The 24,232-nt window shown below is 43.3% G+C and overlaps 1 protein-coding gene across 1 annotated transcript in view; it reads right to left on the bottom strand.

The window, feature by feature from the left end:
* Window positions 1–19,357: 19,357 nt before the first annotated feature.
* LRRC38 (leucine rich repeat containing 38) overlaps window positions 19,358–24,232 on the bottom strand; it is a 29,279-nt gene continuing 24,404 nt past the window's right edge. Inside the window, exon 2 of the mRNA XM_054009335.1 lies at window positions 19,358–22,751. Coding sequence (XP_053865310.1) covers window positions 22,501–22,751 — 251 coding nt within the window. The 3' untranslated portion in view covers window positions 19,358–22,500. The remainder of the gene's footprint in view (window positions 22,752–24,232) is intronic.

Below are 24,232 nucleotides of genomic sequence, written 5' to 3'. Positions count from 1 at the left end.
GCCGACAGGAGAGAGTCTCCGGTTGGCGTCGTTAATCTGCCTCCCCGAGAAGCAGTAGCTATGTCAAAAGGAGAAGCCATCCTGCCAATATAGCACTTTCTGCCCGGAGTGTTAGGTCGGTATAACTACATCGTTCTGGGAGGTGGATTTTTCACATCCCCGAGCGACGTAGTTCTATTGATATAGGTCTGGAGTGTAGACGTGGCCTAGGCTGTGGTCCTGGTTAGAGGGCAGGCCACACACCCAGGAAACCCAGTCTCTGGATGTGGGATTCTGGTAAGTAGCTGCTGCCATTAAAGTTCTGACAGCATTATATGATAAACCCTTATTTTGAAGGTTTCCTATCTTGGCCATTTTAAATCACATTCATCTGGAGTGCAGCAGGCAGGGAAATCATTTTGTAAAGGCTTGCCAAAAAAAAGCACCATGGCAGTTTTACACAATGCCAGGAGCACTCATTGAGCTGAAACATTTTTTCCTTTTCCATTTAACGTTGTGACTTGCCTATTTCTCCAGCACAGTCGTAGAAAAAAACCTAAGACAAACCCCTGTTTGCTCTATCAGTGATAGTGTAACCCACACACCTTCTGTCCCATCCAGTGGTACCAAGACCACTTAAAGAGAGAGAAAATGAGACTGCTCTACACCCTTGGCTAAAAGCCAGTTAGCTTTTAGTGCATGAATCTCTATTGCATGAGCTAAGTTCCAGAGGTCCCGGGTTTGATCCCAACCGACGACGACCGGGGTCTGTCGGTGTTACAATAGCAGCAGCAGCAATGGGAATGGGGGTAGTTCTGGGTCTCAGCTGTACGTTAGCATACATCATTCTCTTATTTGTATTAAAAACAAAGCAAACCGACAAACACAACCGGCGTGAGTTTAGTGCTGCAGAAAGGTGCCAGCCTATTGGAATCCCGAGACAGGGGGTAGAGTCCACCAAGACGACATGAATAATCCATCCCTTCAGACAAGGGAGGGGCCACAGAGCCCAGAACTCAACAAAATAGGAGGATACAGTGAATGCAAAAAACAGGGACTGGGTGCAGGTCACAGGGTCAAAGCAAGGGGACACCAAGCGGAGAGCTCCAGACAGCACCCTAGGGAGTCCAAGGAGTCAGTGGTTGCTGCCCAAAGGAACTCTGCCTGGATGTGAGCACGGACAAGAGATTGGGGAAAGGCCCCACAGTTGCAGAGAACCCCCCATCTCCACCCAGCTTTGTCCTTCCAGGACTGATAAATGGTCCTCTTAACTGCTGCTGCGAGGAGATTGATGAGGAGGGCTTGGGACTTTGTGGGGCAAGGAATGGGGAGTGCATAGAGAAGCAGGTACAGGGAGAAGTGCATGAGGAAAGGGGCTCCAATCTGCTACACTGCAGGTAGGCATGTGCCAGGATCTCCCTCTTGCTGCAGAAGGAAAGAGGTGTTGGGGTCCTCAGTGCACAGGGCTAGAATGACAGCCCTGGAGATGGAACTTCTGCTTGCATCCACCCAGAGCACAGATATGGCAACAGAGCAGCAGACTTCCCCCACACGAATAAACGAGATATTAATAACTCACATCTCCTTAGAAGGATCCCAAGACACTAACAACTGAGTTCCTGGTCCAACATCCATTGAAGTGAATAGGGGTCTCGCCGTAGATCTCAACAAGCTTTGGAATGGGCCCTAAAGGAGGGAATTGTGGCCAAGCAATCCAAACAGAGAAAATGGAAGTCAGGACTCCCAGACTTATTTCCAGCTGTGTCACGGCCTTGCTGGGTGACTGGCATTGGGTTCACTCACCACTAGCAGCACCTCCTGCTGGCCATCCTCAGAATTAGCAATGCCAGGCATTGCACTCATGCTCCAGCAGCGTCTTCCCCCGTGCTGTCTCGCTCTGCAGCCCCTCTCACTCCAGGGACTGCAATCTCCTCTTCGTGGCTTTGCCCTCCAGCCAGGTCATTACAGTCCTCCCCTTCTGGGGAATTCAAAATCCTCCCAAACCTGCTGGCAGCTCCAACAGTCCATCACTTTCCAGTGGCAGGTAGGGGAACCTAGGCCCACCCTCCACACAGGGTTCCAGCCCAGGGACCCTATAACAAGCAGCCAAAGTCTCTGCACTATCCTACCCCTTGCTCCTGTTTCCCTGGGCTTCTTCCCACATCACTGGCTCCTACCCTCTCTGGGTTTGCCAGCCTCTCAACTCACTCCACTCAGGGAGCGGCTTCAGTCTATTTCCCTGCAGTCTTCCCCAGCAGCAGCCCTCTGTCTGCACTGCAGCCAGCTACCTGGCTTTATACAGGTCCCGCCTGTTCCTAATTAGCTGCTTCCAACCTAAAGCTCCCCTGTTTGCAGCCCCTGTTTGCAGCTCTTGCTGGGCTAGTGTGGGGAGTGCCCCCCGTGACAGTGACCTTGGGCGGGACTCAGGCATAGCTTTGTGCTTCAGTGTTCTTATTTCTAAAATGTTGAGAGTGATATTTGCCTGCTTCATAGGAGTATTGTAAAGCTTTCCTAGCTAGGGCCAGACCTGCCTTCCTTCCACACATGAAGCCATTTGTGTGAGTGAAAGAGCAAGATTTGGTCCTAAGTTTGCAAATTATATTGAGACCCTGAGATGAAAAGTGTTTTGTCCATTTAAAGCATACATGATAATGAAAAAATCATTTTATAAAGACCTACACAGGGCATTGTACTACCCCTCCACAAAACAACCTCAGGCCAGTTGGTGTTTTCTGACAGCCACCTCACCTCCCCGGAACTCAGTGAGGGTGCCTGGCTGAAAACGAGATCACAGCAATGGCATTTTAGCTACAAACCATTTCCACATCCATCTATCAAATGAAAGGTCCTTAAAAAAATCAATCAAAAAATCCCTCTGGTGCAACATTCTGAGAAATAATAAATTAAACCAAAGCTGCTCCTCAGAGAGATTAGGCCAGACAGAACAATTATCTTCTGCTTTTTGATTTAATCCGAGATCAACCCCCCACAGGAACATCCCTCTCTTTCATACGTCACAGACGTTGGATAATCCCATAACCTAATGCGTCCCGTGGCAGGATTAATGTGTCGTCTGTCTGTGACTTGGCTGAGACCCAGTCATGCTAAAGGTTGGGGCATATGTTCAGTAATACACATCCCAGGGAATTTGCAGTAAAAGAGAATGGGAGCAAAACTGGAAACAGTTATCCACTTTCCCTCTCTGCACACTACATTGGAGGGGCTCAGAGAAAAGATCTAGTTAGCTACAACCTTGTAAAGCTTGGCAGGCTTTCCATAGGTGTCAATGGGCTTTAGATCAGGCCTTTCCTGCACTCTTGCTACCCTTCTATTTGCTTACATGGCCTCCACCCCCAAAGTATCTGACTCACCCCACAGTTATGGACTTGGTTAGAGATGGGCCTAAGATGTAAAATCCTCATGTGGCCCCAGATTCTGAATGTCATGAAGTTCAGAGTTGGAGGTTTGGATCAGAGGATAAAGATGGGGCTCAACCGTGAGATCGGGATTGAGAATCTGAACGTTCCTTCCCCACCAAGCTTTGTTTTGGGAGCCTCTCTAATACGTATTTTGCAACATCAATATGACTCGCTGCTTTGCTCATTTCTACAACAAACACCTACAGAAGGCCTCTGAAGTCGAGGAAATATCTAGATTCCATTGAAACATAAGTTTGGATCTCTTCACAGTCAGTGACACAACTGAAAGACCTCGCAGAGTCCCACCGTGCAGCCCCCATGCCACCCCCGAAGAACATGCATCAAATGACCCCTTGCAAGCCTGGCTGGTGCAGTGAGGAGCGTGAGGCTTAGCCCCAGGCCCATCCCCTTACTGTCCTTGATGAGATGCAAGCTACAGCGGAGCTATTAGCTGTCAGGAGCCTGGCTGCTCCTTGCATCCTGTCTCCTCTATTGGGCACCCACACTTGGGAAGGTCACAATCTTGCCCTATGCCGGGGAAGACCATGATTCAGTGCTTGTTTTGTCAGACCACAAGAAGACACCTTGAAACAAGAAATGGATCTCGATGTGTCAGTCTGCCTGGCGGAGCAGATAGCTGGGTGAGGCTGAGGTTAAAGACGCTCAGTATAAATCCATCGTCAAACGAGGACACGGTACATAGAGGTACAATGATGATGAGATGTGGAGCATGTGCTTGGAATGGCAATGACTCAAGGATTTGTTCACAACTAAGACAGGACTGTGGTCAAGTTTAGATGAATGGGGCCTGATCCGGCTTTCATTGACCCTGGGGTGACTCCACTGAATTCATTTTAAGCCCGTTGAGCATCTGTGTGGAGAAGTGAGTCCCATGTTTGTGCAGCACCGGGACCCTCTAAGCAGTGCTATTTGATATTATAAACAAGAAGGCGCAACCACGCCTCAGTTCAGAATCAGATGTTCACGGCAGTATGGAAATGACAGATGTATAGTTCATCGTTGTAAAATGTGCATGCTATGGGCCATTCGTTTCCTTCCTGCAACAAAATGTGCAGAGGGCAATAAACATACAAAGCCTCCTAAGCTCCATAAGGATTTACAGTTTCCAGCCTATGTCCTCATCGGGGTAAACCAGCATAGCTCTGTACCACTGAAGTCAACAGATCCACGTTTGTTTATATCAGCTGAAGAATTGGTCCTGTATTTTAGTGTGAGGCCATGCAAGGGATATTGGTCTTCAGGCATTTTTAAAAAGTCCTATTTGAAATTTAATAGAAACCAATCAATTGTTCTTTTTCTTTCTCACCCCCAGTCACACACACACAGGCGTGCACACACATACACACAAATACACGCACACACATTCAAACATCCGAAGAAGTGAGGTTTTTACTCACGAAAGCTTATGCCCAAATAAATCTGTTAGTCTTTAAGGTGCCACCAGACTCTTTGTTGTTTTTGTAGATACAGACTAACACGGCTACCCCCTGATACTTGACAATCAGTAAGTAATGTGCACTCTGCAAAATTACAAAGAAATCAGTCCCCATGGTATATTTTCTTCTGGAAACAGTAAAAAGCTCTCATCTCAAAGTGTACTGCGCTCTTAGGGGATGATATTAATTAGACCATGTTAAATTTTTTAGTCATTTTCTTGTCATATCATAGTTTTGTGTTCATCAGACTATGGTTTAAACCCTTTCATTTATAAACCAACCTCTCAGGGTGTATTTTCATTCTACTGCTTAAAAAAAAAAAAAAGGCCATTCCAGACTGAATAATCTCAACAGAAGCTTTTTCTTGCAGGTCTGTTTTAAAGATTATTTTGTACAGTTATGAACAATGTTTGTTAAGTTTGGACACTCTCTAACATAACTTCAGCCTTGAAATTTTGTCCGGCAATTGGATTGTGAGAATTTCTAACACCACGTTATATGATGCTAAAACATTTCTGGCACTATGTTTTAGATATCACTTTTCTTGTCACATTTGCCAAATGAGCTGTTAGCCAAGGTCAAAAAGTAGAATGACACTTAGGATTTGCCACAAGAAGAAAACAATTAATCCAGTTCACTGCAAAGTAACACACCCTCCCTTCCTTTTTAAAGATGCAATGCACATTTTAAAAACAAAAGTTGTGAGTGTAATGATCATGAAAACTGAAGGATGAATTACACTGAAAGAATCACCTATTGAGTGGGAACAGCACGGACAGGTGGACAGTTTAGGATTAGGAGTCAAGACACTTGAGTTCTAATCCCAGCTCTGCCTCTGCCTTCACATGTGACTTTGGAGAAATCACTTTGGTCCAATTTTTCAGAAGTGGCCTCTGATTCTGGAGGTTTTAATATTTGCATACCCAAGCTGAGATGCACCCCAAAATCAAGCCACTCAAAAAGACCAGCCAGGTTTGAAAATGTTGGCCTTAATGTCTTTGCACCTCAGTTTTCCCATCTGTAAAATGGAGATAATAATGCGTATGGTACCTGCCTTTGTAAAGTGCTTGAGATCTATGAATAGAAAGCCCTATAGGTGTGCTAAGGGCTAAGTGTTGTTGTACACCCTTAAAGAAATAATAATAATAATGTATAAAAAAAATAGACCACCTGGCTTTAGGTGTAAAATATGACATTTAATACAGAAATCAAAACATTCTATTATGTTTCCCTTGTCTCCAGTATAAATAATGAATGAATAAGAAACTAGATAATTTGAAAATGAATATTATTATAGCCTTTCATGGAAATAAATTAAGACATAATTGCTTAAAAGTGGAATTCATATTTATATGAGAGACTGAACAGGTTACGAAGGAGCTCCCCAGCCCGGCAGGTACAGCGTGTACATTTTTAATAAAGGTCTCAAATGTGTTTGCCCAACTGATCGAAATGACCTTTAGGGATTTTTTTCTGATCATTTTCTTCTGTGACCTAAATCCATGTTTGAAGCCAGATCTTCGAAGGATAAAGGGTAATACTTTAACCCGCCGCAGATTGTGCGACCTAATCTACTCTTGAGAGAATGACAGAGTTACTCAATTTGGGGGGAAATTAGTAGGCAAAAATAGATTGCCAAACTGCACAGAGTCATTTCATTCCCTATTAAAGGCTTTGAGGACGAAACCACATTTCTTTTGCAAAGCTTTTCAACAATGATCCACTAAAAAGGCAGAAAACACCCCAAACCCTGCATTGCAACACTAATGAACCCGCTAGCTGAGTGCCAGATGTACCTGAACTGTATTGTCTGTATCCAATTGTAAGAGACCAGTTGCCTGTAAGCTCTCATACAATTGGGCAGTTTTGTTCCGTGCACAAGCTTAGCCACGGAAGTTCCCTCCTGCACAGAAGAATCTTTGGGTGATGTCCAGCTGCCCTATCAGCTCCTATGTTACCATCCCCACTCCTGGCAACGGGGTCAGGGGGTGTGACCAGGGAAAAGGAGGTGTGATTGAGGTATCTTCATACCTCAGAGATTCCTGGTTGGCAGAATGACCCGTGGGGCACAGAGACCACTGATGCAACTTAGCACAGCCTTCCGGTCTCATATTCTGGGTGGGGATTTGGACTCTTTCATTTCTGGGTTGCTCAGATCTGGGGTTTTGGTACAGCCCATTTCAGTTCCCAATTCAAACATTCCTGAAGTTGGCAGGTGTTTCAGTTCAGAGCTGTGTAAAGCTGAGATTTTAATTCAGGTGCATTTCTACCTGGCCTACCCAGATGTGACTGGTCTAACCTTCAGGATTCACATTTTGTAGCAGACAGTGTAAGGAAAGGCGTTCACCAATCAAGCAAAACGCTGCCTGTGAGACAACCTTGAATCTACCAAACAGCAGCAGCCCAACTAGCCCCGTTCAGCCCGTTTGCTGTTCGTTCCTGCAAACTTTCCTCTTCCCAAGATGCTAAAACTAAAGCTTGTTCTGCAGTGTTTACTCATGTTTTTTGACAGCCTGAGAAAAAAGCACATTATGCGCTGCTAACCCAATGTTACACATTTCCACGTGGCTTCACAGGGCGGGTGGCGGGGAGCGAAAGTGCTGAAAGTGCAGACTCCAGACGCAATTCAAACATTCAGCATTGTAACAGGAGGGCTTTCTTGCACGCTTGCACTGTCGGAAAGCTTGAAATCCAATGGGGTTTTCCTCCAAACTCTTTGAAGGCATCAGGATATGGGCAGTCATTCAGTATAAACAACATCCTGCTTTATGGGGGAGCTTGCCTTAGTCTTCTGGTTAATGATACTATTCTGTTTGATTGATCATTTATATCACTGTAGCATTCAGAGTTTTTAACCCAGTTGGGACCCCACTGTACTGGGTACTGTACAAAAGTATAGTAAACAACAGTCCCAGATGCAAAGACCTTACAGATTGACCGATAAGACATAACAGGTAGGTAAAGCAAACAAGTGAGCAAAGGGAGAGAGGATGTGGGAACTAAAATAGGATGTTTCAGCACAAGTTAGCGGTATGCACAATCTGTAGTTGATCAGTAGCAGTGATCATAGTAATCACAACCTGTGATCTGTAACCCCAGTCCCTTCCTCTTCCCGGTTAGTAGGGCGCTTCTGACTAAAGCAGTCAAAGTGGACTACAGAAAGGTGGGACATTCCCACCCTGCAGGCTGACTTTCATGTGTGTCTCTGCACTACGTCACAGCATGTTAAAAGTTCGGGCAACTGGACACACTGGAAGGTAATTACACAAATACGTAAGTAAATAATGCTTTGCATTAATCCAGTCTGTATCTGAGTCTGAAATAGAACCCAGCTCTTGTGTCACAATATTCTTGTGCTTGGAGCACAAACCCATCCTTTTCTTTACACACTTGATAGAAGTGCAGGTGGGACATGGAACCAGGAGGCCTTTGATGGCTTATGGTCATTACAAAGTGCCTGACACACAGAGCCCATGGCACTTCCTGTTCCACAAGCAATTTTATTGGTTTAGCTTTCTCTTTGGAAAGGGGGTATCGGCATTCAACATGTCAATCTAAAAACACTACTATGAACCACATCACTCTAACTCCCTAGTAAAGCACTTCTATTGCCACTAGAGGTCACTAAAAACAGGTTCCAGGACAAGTCATAACATTTTTACTCAGTGAGAACTCTTGCCAGGGATGTCAGACAAATTCAGATTTAACACGGAAATAAACGTCTGTGTTCTTTTCCTTTATTTGTAGGCAGGTGAATTTAGTGCTCAAGAAATATGCCAGACTGGCAGCCTTGGAGACTAACGGTAGACTGCAGGTAGAGAGCATGGTAAACTTCCCCATCTGGCTCTGCCAATATGCTTGGATCCTTGTCTGGAGGCATGAATGGTCATTTCAGCCCCCATGGCCCATTCACTCTTCAGCCGTTCTACTGAGACAGACTAAAAGGGGGATAATTAGAGGAAGTTCTCTGCCAACTGCTGATGTCATTGTTTTAGCCCCAACATAGGGTTGTGCCTGCAAACCAGCAGCACTTTGCTCCATTTTCAAGTCTACAAGTTTTCTTGGAAAGACTTTGGGGGTCTTGTAAATTTTGAAAGCTATTGTGCATACCTGCAGACTTTCCCAGGCTACTGTTCACAGAGCACTTTGCATTCGTGCCCAGTTTGTTGGGATACATCACGTGGTATTTTTGCTGTGTTCCTGATTTGTTGTCTGATAATTGGTTCTCTCAATAGAGATTCATAGATGTTAAGGCCAGAAGAGACCTTTAGATCATGTAGTCAGACCTCCTGTATTACACAGGCCATAAAATTTCCCCTAGTTACCCCTGCATTGAGCCCAATAACTAGTGTTTGACTAAAGTAAATCTTCCAGAAAGGCATCCAATCTTGATTTGACGAGAAGAGATTGAAAATCCACCATTTCCCTGGGTAGTTTGTTCCAGTGGTTCCTCACCCTCCCTGTTTAAAATTTAGGCAGATTTTAAATTTAGGCCTAGTTCTAATTTGAATTTGTCTGACTTCAACTTCCAGCCTTCGGTTCTTGTTCTGCCTTTCTCTGCTAGACTGAAGAGCAATTTGTTACCGAGTATTTTCTCCCCAGGAAGGTACTTATACACTGTAGTCAAAACACCTCTCAATCTTCTCTTTGGTAAACTGAACAGATCGATCTCTTTAAGTCTCTCCTTGTAGGGCATTTTCTCTAGCCCGTGAATATTTTTTGTGGCTTTTCTGCACTCCGATTTTTCAACATCCTTTTTAACATGTGGCCACCAGAACTGTTTTCTAGTAGCAGTCTCACCAGTGCTGTAAATAGAGGTAAAATCACCTCAGACTCTGTACTCCCAGGATCACACTGGCCCTCTTTGTTCTAGCATTGCACTGGGAGCTCATGGTCAGTTGCTTGTCCGCCATGATCCCAAATCCCTTTCAGGGTCACTGCTTTCCAGTAGGCAGTCCTTCTGTAGGCCTGGCCTGCATTCTTTCTGTCCCAAAGTAGGATCTTGCACCTGACTGTATTACAACATATTTTGTTTGAATGGGACCATCTTACCAAGCAATCCACATCGCTCTGTATGACTGCCCTGTCCTCATCATTACTTACCACGCTGCCAATCTTTGTGTCATCTGAAGATTTGATCAGTATTGATTTCATATTTACTTCCAGACCATGGATACAAATATTGAATAGTGCTGGGCCTAGTACTGATCCCTGGGGAACCCCGCTAGGAATACCCAGGGCCGACAAGAGGGGGGGAAGCCGATACAAATTACCGGGGTCCGGCGGTTGGGAAGGGGGCTGGGGCCTGGCTTCCCTGGCTTCCCCCCCTCGTCAGCCCTGTTTAGCTGGTCCACCCTTGCTGGGGGACCTGAAAAAAAATTTTCACCGGGGCCCGAACCCGCTCTCGGCGGCCCTGGGAATACCTCCATCCAGTGATGATTTCCCATTGACAAATACTTCTTGAGATCAGTCCGTTAGCCAGTTCTTAATCAATGTAACATGTTCTTTACTGATATGGTACAGTTATAATTTTTTAATCAGAATGTCATGTTGTACTAAGTCAAATGCCATACAGAGGTCTAAATGTATTACATCTACATAGTTCCCTTTGTCAACCAAACTTGCAAATCCATAAATTTGTTTCATAAATCCATGTTGAATGGCACCAGTTAGACTCCCATACTTGAATCCTTTATTGATTGAATCCCATATCATCATGGGATTATTAGTCCATTATTTTTTCTGGAAATTATTTTTCCATATCATTATTCAATTATATTTTCCAGAATTGATGTCCGACTAACCAACCTGTCATTACCCAGGTTATCCTGCTGGTCTTGTTTGAATATTGGCATGACATTAGCACAGAAGGAGGCTTCAGGAGTTTCCCCCATATTCCAGGATTTATTAAAAATTAACGTCCTCAGGCAAGAGATCTCTTCCAGCCAAGGTGCAAGTTATTCATGCTGGCTGATTTTAAAATGTTTATCCCTAGTAGATGCTGTTTAACATCCTCTTTAGTTCTAGTGGATTTGAAAGTACTTCATCCTCCTCCTGTGATATAAGTACATCATCATACTTCTTTCCAAATACTGCCCATGGGTAATACCGCCCATGAACACTTCAGCCTTTTCTGCATCATTATTCACAATTGTATCATCTCTACCTAGTAACGGGTCTATAGCATTGTTAGGATTTTTTTCAGAGGCTGCATTGTATTTGAGTTCTCTAATCCAGATGGAAAAATGAGGGAAAAAACATTTTCTTTTAATCCTAGCACTTGAGTCTGTTTGATTCCATCAGGTAGGAGCCTAGTACATTTAATGGCTTCATTAATCCCCCTGGGAACTGTCTTATTTTTACTTTATATTTGCCTTGCCATAAACACAGCACCTCCCAGGTTTGTAATCTGTTTTACTAGTATCTGCGATTTCTCTTTTGCCATCAGACCAAGACTCTGTGTATTACTCATGAAGAGAAGGGGGTGGCAAAAGCTTCAATGCACTAACATTTTACTAGCTAATGTACAGGTTATAATTTTTGCACTCTCTCTGTGCTTTGTAAGTGCACTGAAACACACACATATGCACAACCTTTTGTATTTGTGTAGATACAAATGCGGATTGTATCAGCTATTCCATGATAGGAAAAGAAAAGTCTTTGCATGGGGGTAGCATAGATCCATTTTTCACTGTGGGTCTCATTATTGAAGTTTGACCTACTACACAAATGTGACCTGCATTATTTTCAGCGGTATTCTGCTATGGAGAAGACCAGCTTAATAATGCTGCTGTTCCTACCAAGCGACTCTGTTCGTTAGTTTATTCGATTTTCATGTGCTCCTTCTCAGTGCTGTGTCTCTCTGGGAACGGTGCACAAGATCAGATTCAGAAATGTGGGATCCTGCAAACTCAAGTGAACTCACAGGTAATGCCGGAATTTCTCAGCCAGCCACAATTGATGGGAATTTGCATTTATGCAACACAGACATGGGATTTTGCTTGAGCACAAATACCAGCCATTTGTGAAGGCAATTTGCACGTGGACTGGACCAATGACAAAATTCACAGAATTGTGGGAGAGCCAAATTGGAGGATCCACTCAGCACTGATCAGAATCGTGTGTGGTGGCATTTTGTGTGGACAGTTATGTCATTGGCAAGTTAACTAAGGCCACGCAGTCTGTTGCACATAGGAAACCTCACAGTGGGTAACAAGTTTTTGTTATTATTAGGTGTGTCCTGAGCAGGATGCAAATTAGCAGCCTAGAACCTACCTGCCGTTGGCTTCAATTAAACTATACTTCTGTGAGAGGCAAGCGAGATTTGGCCTTTCCATTGCCATTTACCAGTTCTCAGGACCATCCCCTCGACTTGCTTTCCCAAGACATGTTTATGTTGCTCCAGAAACTGGCCCATTCTTATCCATAATTGACTATGCTCCAAAGCAGGGAGAAAGTCAACTCAAAACACCTTGGCTAATTAAGAATAAAACGCTGGGCTCATATAGTCACTCCAGGTGATATGTTACTTAAATATTCTCTATGTTGAACCATCTTTTTTAGTCAATGTGTATATTTCTAAAAAGTCAGTGCCCATTTCTCACAATTTCATCGCACAGCTATGCTTCCCTGCACAATATTTTGGACCTTAATGTACAGCCCCATGATGCTCCAGCATTTCGTCAAGGAGATATCTCCTCAGGCAATTTAACAGCTGTTTCCTGGCTCTTTCAGCTTGCAACGTTTTATCTGGGTCACGTGAAGTCTCTCTTCTTCCCTTGAAGCAGGTAAAACATTTGCTCATTTCAGGGTGACAGCAGGAGACATTATTGCGAACTAAAAGCCATTTTTACAAGGGAAATTGTAAATTAGGATGCACCTGCTCGGCTATTACACAAGTGTTTGTAATAAGCTACCGATAAAGCTTCTTGTGCGTTGTTTTGAATTGGTTGCATAGGGAATTAAAGTTAACGCTCTCGATTGTATTGGTGACATGCTTATTTTAATAGGGTTTCGCTCTAGATTAACACCAGTGTAACTGAGAAGAGAGGGCCCAATCAGACCCCCTCCACAGGTAAATATCCCACTTCTGCGCAGAAGGAAAGGGATTAGCCAGACCCTACCAGCCGTACAGAGCTAGGGATCAAAAAGATAATATAAACTCTTTAATCATGGTCACTCTCTTCATGGTGGGATTCTCTCTTAAAGAGGGGGTGGCCCCCCATGGCCTCTTCTAGTTGTGGGACTCCCTTGCAGCTGTACTACCAGGAAAGGGACGGGAAGGAGCACCAAGTGCCAGAGCAGAGGCATAGTGTCAGGTGGGCCTGGCCTCTTTCTGATCCCCATATCTACACAGAGCCCAGAAGACCGACATGATTTGGTGGCCAGCTCTGCAGGGTGAGAATTGGGGCTCAAACCCAAAATCTGGGCCTATGGAGTCAGAGCCTCCTTTCATTGTCACTGGTGTAAATCAGAGAATCTCCACAGTGGCTCCTATGGGTATCTAAGAGGAAATAGGCTAGAGAGAGACATGCAGACAGACAGAGCTTAGGGGTTCTCTGCATCAATGCTGAAGCCTCTCCCTGACACCCGAGGCTCCTGATCCTCGAGAATACTACACCCACCACGGTCAATGGAGTCACTCTGGGTTTACACTGGAGTCACTAACAGTAGAATATGCCCCATTATCTTTACCTGCGGCCATAGCACGTCTCTCAGTGCACTTCTGCATGACAATTTTCCTACCCACTCTCAAATGCCACCAGTCTCCACTGATTAATAAGCCACTACTCCATGCTTTTTTTTTTTAGTAAGTCATAGAGAGGATAATCAGTCATTTCAATTATGGGCAATAAATCAGAGTAATTGGTTGGCAATTAGTACAGCACAAATGGTTCTGAAAAAGTGAGTGATGGTCGTAAGAATGGAATGCTTTGGCCTTCCACGGCACCTTGCATCCAAGAATTTTAAAGCGATTTACAAACATTTTGTTACATCTCACAACCTCCCTTTGAAGTAGGGAAGTATTCCTTACCCCAGTATGCAGGTGGGGAAACTGAGGAATAGGGAGGCTTAGTGATTTGTCCAAGTTCCCATTGCAAGTCTGTGAAGAGCTAAGGACAGACTCCCAGTTCCAGCTGTGCCACTGTCTCATACATCGTCCCTTCCAGGTGCACACGCTCGCGCGCGCACACACACACACACATTTATCATTGTGGCTATATGCATTTCCATGACATTAACATGGGTTTCATGTGTTTTTCACATATTTTACCAGCTAGTTAATATATATGTTATACATACATATGCCCAACTGTACATATTTGATTGTAACCCTCTCCCTCCACCTGCTCCTTATCCTCATAAGATCTTTGGGGCAGGGACCATGTCTTCGTATATGTTTATTTATCACCTAGCACAACAAGGCCCGGTTCTGATTGGGATTGTGTGCTTTGGCAATATTATTATTAATGTTATCCTTCCATATTACATTATGGGTGTTTTTTAAACAAATAGCCTTCACAATGTACAAGATCTTTAAGCTTAAAAAGGGGATCTCTGCTGACTAAAATTTATCCCCATGAGTCACTGATAAATCCTGATCATGAACTGGCTCTGTAGGTTTGAGTAGTCAGGAGTTTTGTTAAACCCTCCACAGAAATCTTGCATTTTAGGGGCTCACATGCATTCGTTCTCCTTGACTTTCCTTAAAATCCTCACAGTGTCTAAGTGCACTGTCTTCCGGAGGTCACTGATCCTGATGTCTTGCACTCCCAATTAGTTCTTGAGCTGCTCATCCGTATCCTTAGGGATTGCTCCAATTGCTCCAACAATCACTGGGATTGTCTTTATTCTAGTTTTCCATAATCATTCCACTTGGTGGCAGAGTTCTTCATACTTCACTATCTTCTCCTTTTGTTTCTTTTTCTATGTGTCTGTCTGCTGGGATCGCAACATCAACGAACATGATCTTTTTTGTCTTCTTTTCTACAACAACGATGTCCGGCCTGTTTGACAGGACCATTCAGTCTGTGACAATTGCCAGATCCCATAAAATCTTGGCCTCCTCGTTCTCTAGAGCAGTTTCAATTAGGTGATCATAATACTGCACGGTTTGTTTAAATCCGTATTTGCCACAGAGGCTCCAATGCAGACACTTGGTGACCTCATTGTGTCTGTTCATATATTCTCTCCCAGCCAGGCTCCGACAGGCGCTCGGCACATGTTCCACCATCTCTTCCTTTCTGGAACACATTCTGCAGTTCAGGGAGCAGTGCTGTCGGTTAGTTTTGCTTCGAACATAATTAAGCCTGAAGATCTGCTCTTGTGCACTCATAATGAGGTTCCCTGACTCTCTTTTGAGGCATCCTTCAACAAGCCAGGAGCATGTTAGTTTTTGATCACTAAGAAGTTTGAGCTCTCTCCACCACTGTCCGTATCCTGATTTCTGTGTACATCTTTTGAGTCTCTCTTTGGCTATTTGCTTTCTTCTTTCTTTTATGCTTTCTTGGGCTTGGATGCACAGTCAGTCATCACTTGTTATCATGAACAGATGATCTTTTACCCTGGCTGGCTCGTAATATAATTTAATCTTATACTTTATATTGTCAGATGCTTCCTCCACAGATAGCAGACCTTTTCTTCCATCATATGGTCGGACCCCAACACCTTGGCTGCCAGTGCTGTTGTACATTGTTCCCCCATCCATTTGCTGCAATGCCACAACCCTTTAGGAATTCTAGAGGATTGTGGGAAATGAACGTCTTCCCATCCACCAGGACCTTAACAACGTCCCTCACCACCGTTTGTAGTCACAAGCATTGGACCCATGCATTTAACCTTCAGCAATGCAACTTCAACCTTGAGGCAGCTTGGAAAGCCAAATGGACTTCACAAGAAGTCATAAATAAACACCTTGTGAAAGACCTGATGCAGTCAATCCGTGGTTTCGATTTCCCATGAAGCTCAATGTAAAATTTTAGTTGTTGCTCTATTCCTACATCAGTCATATGAAGAAGAAGAAGTCGGGTGTACATCCTGTCAACATCTTGATTGATATTCATTACTCTATGCATCTCCTGGAGCTTTCTTGTTTAGATGCCAAATTTTTTCATCTCCCCTTGATTCCACTTGATCACCCCCACAGTGTACTGTACTACTGGTATCACCCACATATTAATAGCTCGGCTCAAAGTCTTCTAGTTGAGTCTTGTCCTTAGAATAGGTCTTATTTGTCTGTACTATTCTTTCCGCCCCTCTTCATTGACTTCCTTATGTTATAACGCTCACAGTTCCCTGATTCCAAGGTATTTGTAGGGGCTACGCTGAGAGATATCTTGAATAGCACCTTTGTTAACTTGTATGCCAGCTGTCTGTACTAGTTTGTCCTTCTTTACGGATCCGGATGCATGTTTAGCCAAGTCAACTCGTAGCTTTATATCTTCACCAAATGTATCTACCACATCATCGATTTCTGTATCTCCTTTTCTGATAGTCTATATAGTTTCAGATCATCCATGTATAGCAAGTAGTTAACTGGTGGTTGCCCTTTGCTGATATGGTAACCACAATTGGTCTCACGTAGCATCCATGCCAGCAGCAGCATTGCTACAACAAATGGCATTGGTGATAAGGGATGCCTTTGAAAATTTCCTCTTTTAATTTGGACCTCACCAGTGAGAATGGAGTATTATTAATTATTATTATTAATAATATTTATATTACAGCAGCACCCAGGCACCCAACTGAAATAGGGCCCCCAACATGCCAGGCACTGTACAAACACACACTAATAGACAGTCCCACCCCAAGAAGTTTATAATCTACACAGACAAGATCAACCAAGGAAATTTGATTACGTACATTTTACAAGTGGGGAACAGAGGCACAGAGAGATTAATTGACTTGCTCACAGTCAAGTCTGTGGCAGAACTGAACCCAGGACTTCTCTGTTCCAGCCCTGAGCTTTAGCTCCAATCCACCATTCCTTTCAATATAGATATTAAATAATAATAATAAAAACCCAGTGAGAACTAAGTCCAAGTTCTGACACATTGAATAGCAAGTAAAAATATGTGAAACCCATGTTAATGGCATGTGAGTGCATATGTTTATCTTTGAGTGTGTTTATCTTTGAAAACTCATGGTGATTGTGGGAGGTCCCGAATGACTGGAAAAAGGCTAATGTAGTGCCCATCTTTAAAAAAGGGAAGGAGGAGGATCCGGGGAACTACAGGCCAGTCAGCCTCACCTCAGTCCCTGGAAAAATCATGGAGCAGGTCCTCAAGGAATCAATTCTGAAGCACTTAGAGGAGAGGAAAGTGATCAGGAACAGCCAGCATGGATTCACCAAGGGCAAGTCATGCCTGACTAACGTAATTGCCTTCTATGAGGAGATAACTGACTCTGTGGATGAGGGGAAAGCAGTGGATGTATTATTCCTTGACTTTAGCAAAGCTTTTGATACAGTCTCCCACAGTATTCTTGCCAGCAAGTTCAAGAAGTATGGGCTGGATGAATGGACTATAAGGTGGATAGAAAGCTGGCTAGATCGTTGGGCTCAATGGGTAGTGATCAACGGCTCCATGTCTAGTTGGCAGCCGGTTTCAAGTGGAGTGCCCCAGGGGTCGGTCCTGGGGCCGGTTTTGTTCAATATCTTCATTAATGATCTGGAGGATGGCATGGATTGCACTCTCAGCAAATTTGCAGATGACAGTAAACTGGGAGGAGTGGTAGATACACTGGCGGGTAGGGATAGGATACAGAGGGACCTAGACAAATTAGAGGATTGGACCAAAAGAAACCTGATGAGGTTCAACAAGGACAAGTGCAGAGTCCTGCACTTAGGACGGAAGAATCTCATGCACTGTTACAGACTAGGGACTGAATGGCTAGGAAACAGTTCTGCAGAAAAGGACCTAGGGGTTACAGTGGACGAGAAGCTGGATATGAGTCAACAGTGTGCCCTTGTTGCCAAGAAGGCTAACGGCATTTTGGCCTGTATAAGTAGGGGCATTGCCAGCAGATCAAGGGACATGATCGTTCCCCTCTATTCGACATTGGTGAAGCCTCATCTGGAGTACGGTGTCCAGTTTTGGGCCCCATGCTACAAGAAGGATGTGGAAAAATTGGAAAGAGTCCAGCGGAGGGCAACAAAAATGATTAGGGGGCAGGAACACATGACTTATGAGGAGAGGCTGAGGGAACTGGGATTGTTTAGTCTGCAGAAGAGAAGAATGAGGGGGGATTTGATAGCTGCTTTCAACTACTTGAAAGGGGGTTCCGAAGAGGATGGATCTAGACTGTTCTCAGTGGTACCTGATGACAGAACAAGGAGTAATGGTCTCAAGTTGCAGTTGGGGAGGTTTAGGTTGGATATTAGGAAAAACTTTTTCACTAGGAGGGTGGTGAAGCACTGGAATGGGTTACCTAAGGAGGTGGTGGAATCTGCTTCCTTAGAGGTTTTTAAGGTCAGGCTTGACAAAGCCCTGGCTGGGATGATTTAGTTGGGAATTGGTCCTGCTTTGAGCAGGGGGTTGGACTAGATGACCTCCTGAGGTCCCTTCCAACCCTGATATTCTATGATTCTATGATTCTATGATGTTCACAATGCAAAAATGATTCCAAACAGTTGAGTATAATACCGACGTATTACATATTATTCAGTAGTGAATGATGTTATGAAATGCTCTTACCTTGAAAATAACATATTTTGCAAAAGTCACTTTAACATGAAACAGTGACAGTGTTATAAACAGAGCTTTGCTAAACTCTGCCATTCAGTTGGCAATGGGTTTACAAACTATTTTGGGTTTCAGCCTGGCTTGGTTCTCATCCTCTGAGTTTCAAGTGGCGCTTAGGCCCTAACCAAAACCAGTGTTTCACAAGACTTCTATCTTCACAGTGGGTTGAACCAAAATCTTCAAATGCCAACAGGCTTAAACCTGGGAGCATTCTCAGTCCAAATCTTAGTTTTGCGAAGCAAGTCTAACAAGTTAAAATGAATCTGGAAATTCAAATTAGAACCCCGTCAAAATGGCCAAAGTTTTGCCTAGTTTGGGTCAAAAAGCACACAAAATTGCTGAGTTTCACAAGACATAAATCCCTCCCTTGAATGGTTTTATGACTATTATTTATTATTTGCAGAATCGTAGCATCTATGAGCCCTCATCATGGGCAAGGATCCTGCAGAGCTAGGCACGGTACAAACAGAAAAAAAGTTGATCCCCAACGTAGTGAAGGTTCACTTGAAAATTCGGCAAAACAAAACATTTGGTGAATCCGGACCAAGTTTTGGAGCCATAATAAAACTTGAAAGCAGAAAAGTGTCACCTTGGTTCATGTGTCACTAAAAGCTGTTGGCACAGCTCTAATTATAAAACTGTTGCTAACATACCTGTGTATGCTGCAAATGGCACTTTTTTCATTAATTGAGCGAGTAGGGCAAAGGAGTTGTGTATTTCCACTCATGTTGTGCAAAGTGTCTTTTTAATAAGAACAGAATCAGGGGCTTGTTGGGGGGGAGGGGTCATTCTCATATACAAATAAACAACAGCAGCAATATATTCATTAGAAATATATTTGTGTAATTTGTAACCATGGCACTACATAGTGAAAATCATGTCATTTAATTTTCTTGAAAGAGCAAGAAGAGAGTAAGAGAGAATTGATGCAGCATATCCTTTGACTGGACCACTTAATTTTGTTTCAGTGTATTTCCAGAAAGAATAGTCTTATGACTATAACTGTAACATTACATCAAGTTGAAGAAGCTGGAGAGATAGGGCGGAATGAGAAACTGAATTACACTAGGTTTGATTCTGATCTCACCCTGGTGTACATGAGAAGTAACTCCATCGAGATCAATGGAATTATACTGGTGTAAGATCAGAATTAGACTTACTGTATATCTTGTGCTCCAGCCTAGCTTATGTAATAATAATACATAGCCCGATATAGTGCTTTTCACCCACAGAACTCAAAGCACTTTGTAAAGATAAATAAGTATTAATCCCCCTTGTACAGATAGGGAAACTGAGGCACAGAGATGGAAAGTGACCTGTCAAAAGTCACACAGCAGGCCAATGGTAGAGTTGGAAACCGAGCACAGGTCTCTTGAATCCCAGTCTTGTTCCCTATCCACTGACCCACACGACCTGTCAAATAGGCAAATTAAATTTCACTCCCATCTGTTTGAGCAATTAGCACACAATATAGATACAAGGGATTTGGATGATTGCCATAAAAATCAATCCGCATGAATTGTGCAAGGCAAAATCATAGCAAAAAAATGTTTTCCAGAAACAATACCAGTTTTTACAGTAGTTAGATGCTACTTATGGTCACATCTGAGTCTTCTACAACAGCGTATAGTTCTTGGCTTGCTTTTACTTATTTTTGTTCGTTTGTTTTTGGTTTTTTGTACTATTTTCAGTCTTCGTAGCTTTTCTAAATAATATTTTCAGTATGTACATTTTTAAAAAAATATTTCCATGACAAATTTTTTAAAAATATACTTGTCCAAAAAAGCTGTCCATTGCTATTCCAAAAATCTCCTTTAATAAATGTTCATTTATCTTTTTCACAAAAATATCTGCCCTTTTATAGATGAAATCAAGTTTTGACAAGACCTATAATACAGTCAGAATTGATGTATCCTAGAGCCAGATTCTGCTCTTGTTTGCATTGGTGCCAATCTGGATTAACTCCATTGATTTCACTGGTGTTATTCTGGATTTATACCAGTGCAACTGTGAGCAGAACATAGCCTTTAGTATTTCAAAACCATAATTTAGAGCCAGATGCTGCAAGCAGACCCTTGCTCCTGCTTGAAGTCCAACTGAAGTCAATAAGGGGTGTGTGAATGCCAGGATCGGCCCGCCTGGATCTGCTTGCAAGATCAGGGCCTTATTGGCCAATAATTTTCACTGATTATGTCATGCTGACAGAGCAAGAGTAGGAGAAGATCCCCAGTTCTTCTAATAGCTCACCCCAGTTCCGGGCATTACAAACATAATTTTTCATCATGTCTATTTATCCAATATTGACTCACTGAAGAAATAAATGATTTAAAAGATTCTTTGATAAATGTCAACCCCCTTCCTGAACAAACTCCCTGGTGATCCCTGCCTCGTGGAAACATAACATAATCCTTTTATCCAGTGACAAGGCTGTTGGGATGACTGTGACAGAGAGGGGGGAGAAGCCATCTCTGCTATGAGAGTACCTCCTAAGACCCTGATTCATCAAAGCATCCTTATTCAGGACAACACTTAATCACGTGCGTCAATCCTACTGAGATCATTGGGGCTTCAGCACATATTTAAATCCTGCACTGAATCAGTGTCTAAACGCAGATGGTGATTTGTATTCTGAACCACGATCCACAGCCTTGTTTTACCCTTGGCCTCGTCTCAGTGTTGAGCCAAGCTAAAACCTCCATGCCAAACTCTCCAATATTGTGGGTATTCACAATCCAGATCCAGTGATTTCTCAACTTTCCAGAGTTAACCATTGCACTAAGTATGAATGTTTTAATGGTTTGTTTTGTATTTCATAATGGGAACTTCATATACTCAAACTTGGAACCCACTTCTAGCTAGGCCTGGCCTTGAGCTTCAAAACTCAGAGACAGATCTGACCCAGATTGCAAATACCCCAAGACTGGGGCTTTTCCAGTTCAACTGAGGGAACCAATTTTAAAATACAAACTCAGAAGAAACCTCTCAATCTTTGGGGATGTTCAAATCCAGTGTTCTGCTTCATGCTCAGGTCTCATGGTCATGAACTTGGGTCTAATGAAGCTCTATTTATAATGAAGGAGAACGAATGCACCAGAGTATTTCAGTACATTGCTGTATGCAGACTGCAATTCCAGTTAGAGTATCCCTCTGCTGATTATAGTGAAGTTGTTCAAGTGGCTAATGACACCCAGCAGGGCTAAAGGGTTGTCTTTGCTTCATTGCCCCCCAAACCCAAAAGGAAATCTATCATTATTTATACCCTGGCCAAAGATATGCTGGGCAGCTGCTTAACTGCTGCTAATGCTTGAGGGTTTTTGTTGTTGTTGAGACCTAGAACACTATTGGCTTATTTAAAATGCTTGAATGAGGCCCATAACTCAGAGCACTAACTTGTGAGACAATCTTTGCAGAGACACTGTGTATAAAGAAAACGTCAAACTTCCTATAATGGTTTATACAACTCTATGAACCAATTTAATTGAATTTGGTCATTTGGGAAGTTGGGGAAGTTTACCTGACTCTCCCCCTCCCCAGGTAGAGGGAGGAGCCGATATGAAATTGCTTCTGTATTTCCAACTGAAAGCTCTGTATTTATGCTACATATAGTGGGCCCTTTTCAGGGTGCAATTAGAACAATCTATTAAGTACATATGCTACCATGAGGACAATCTTTTCCAAACACCAGGACTTCTTTTGGATTCATTCCCCCCTTTCTTCCTCCCCTAGCCCCACCCTGAGTTTAAAAGCAACGTTTGATTGAACTCTACAGAAACAGATCCAGCGTCAAGAGATCTAGGTTCGCTTTTCTTTCTTTCTTCTTCTTCTTCTTCTTCTTCTTCTTCTTCAACATTGGCTGTTGATCCAGTAACTTATAAATGAGGGATATTTAAATACAGGAACGGTTCAGTCCTCGCTGTCTTCTTCGTCATCATCATCTTTGCTGGGAGCGCATCTCTGGAAGCAATGCACCAGCGCCGCCAAGAGGAAGCTTGACAGAATGGCGGCGATGGAGACCGCGACGCCAGAGAAGATGATGATCAACAGATCCGTTAACGACAAACTAAATTTGCATTCACTGAAGCTGACCTCAGATAATTCATCCAGAAAGATTCTTCTGTTTTCCACAGGCAGGGAACACTGGAGTTCGTGTAGACCTGCAAAGAAAAAAAATAAAAGAGGGAGGAGATGAGAAGCGCATTGGCCTATCGTTTACTTGATTCAAGCTGGGAGCCGGATAGCTGGGGAGATTTGTATGGGGATCACCTTTAGGTTTCTAAGTTTGTATTCAGTGAGTGCAGGAAGGAAGTGACTAAAAGCTGACATCATCTGATGGCTGTTGTTACACAGCCCGTGCGAAATAAGCTTTGGGAGTAACTAGACAAGTGTCCACATCCCCAAAATAGAACATTAGTGTTGACCTCAGCAAAGAAGGCAAGGATGGAATGGACCATGAAGGCGGAGTTATGCACGTCTCTTTACCCCTTCAGGCCAGGTTTGATATATTAGTGAGTCAGGGTGGGAAAGCATGCAAGATGCATGTTCTGTAAATAACAACAGGACTTCAGTCTTCAGGGCTGTCTGTTTTGGGTATGTTTCTTGTGTGCTACAGTCACCTATGAAAATAAAACACATTCTTAAATGTAAGCCTCCACATCATAGTATTATTTTCATATACGACCCTATAATACCTGTGCATTCTCCTGTGGGATTTTTTCCCGCTGCGTGCAGCAACAAAAACCAACCAGGAGGTCACTTTGGGTAAAATTCCCCTCTGCACAAAGGGTGAGCCATGTTATGCACCATCTAAATCCCAATTACACTTTATTTTGAGGGCTAAAGTGAGACTTGACTAATGCCTAGGTCTTGTGCTGCCCTTCGCATAAGGGTAAATTTTACCCTTTGTAATTATCTTGTTTGAAACAGATCATTGTTCCTTGAAGCCAAAAGACGTGCAGAGAGATACCCAGGTCGACTGCACTTGGTGCTGATGTTGTGAACTTTGGCCTCCCCCCCCACCCACCCACTTCCTATGGCTAAAACTATAGTGATGTTTTTCCTTCGGATCAAGATAACAGCTTGGGCTTAACCGATGCTTGATTAATTCTGTGATCTGCTTTCAACTTCTCCTTTACACTTTGTTATAAGATATTATTCCTCCATGCATTATTGAGGAATGCCTAGAGCTGCGCAATAGTTTGGTTTCTTTATGATGAAATTAGGAAATCCAAATTCAGAAACGAGTATGAATGTAGCTTGATACGGACAGCGAGGACACTAGTAAAAGTAATCTCCTCCTTGCAGAGCAAGCAGACTGGAGAGGGTATTTCTAATGGTGCCAAGGAAGTGCTTTGATGGACTGATGGGTAAAGTGAGTGAACTCTTCAGGGGTCTGAAGGACATAAATCCACACCGTGTAGAGGTCAAAGCATAGGGGTTTATTACACACAGCGCTGGCGGAGTGTCACCTGGCTTATTAGGCTCAGAGACACTGTCAATTAATTGATTACAATGAAATATATAGATTTTCCATGGGCGGGGGAAAGTGACGGGGTAGGCAGTTCCACACCCCGGGATAGGTTTTGCAGCAAGACAAGATAGCACAATAGCCAATGGTTAAAAGGTTACACAATGTCTC

Source organism: Malaclemys terrapin, chromosome 19 (genome assembly GCF_027887155.1).
Source record: "Malaclemys terrapin pileata isolate rMalTer1 chromosome 19, rMalTer1.hap1, whole genome shotgun sequence".
NCBI lineage: Eukaryota > Metazoa > Chordata > Testudines > Emydidae > Malaclemys > Malaclemys terrapin.
Note: the sequence above shows the minus strand (reverse complement) of the source record. Positions and strands in the feature narration are given on the sequence as shown.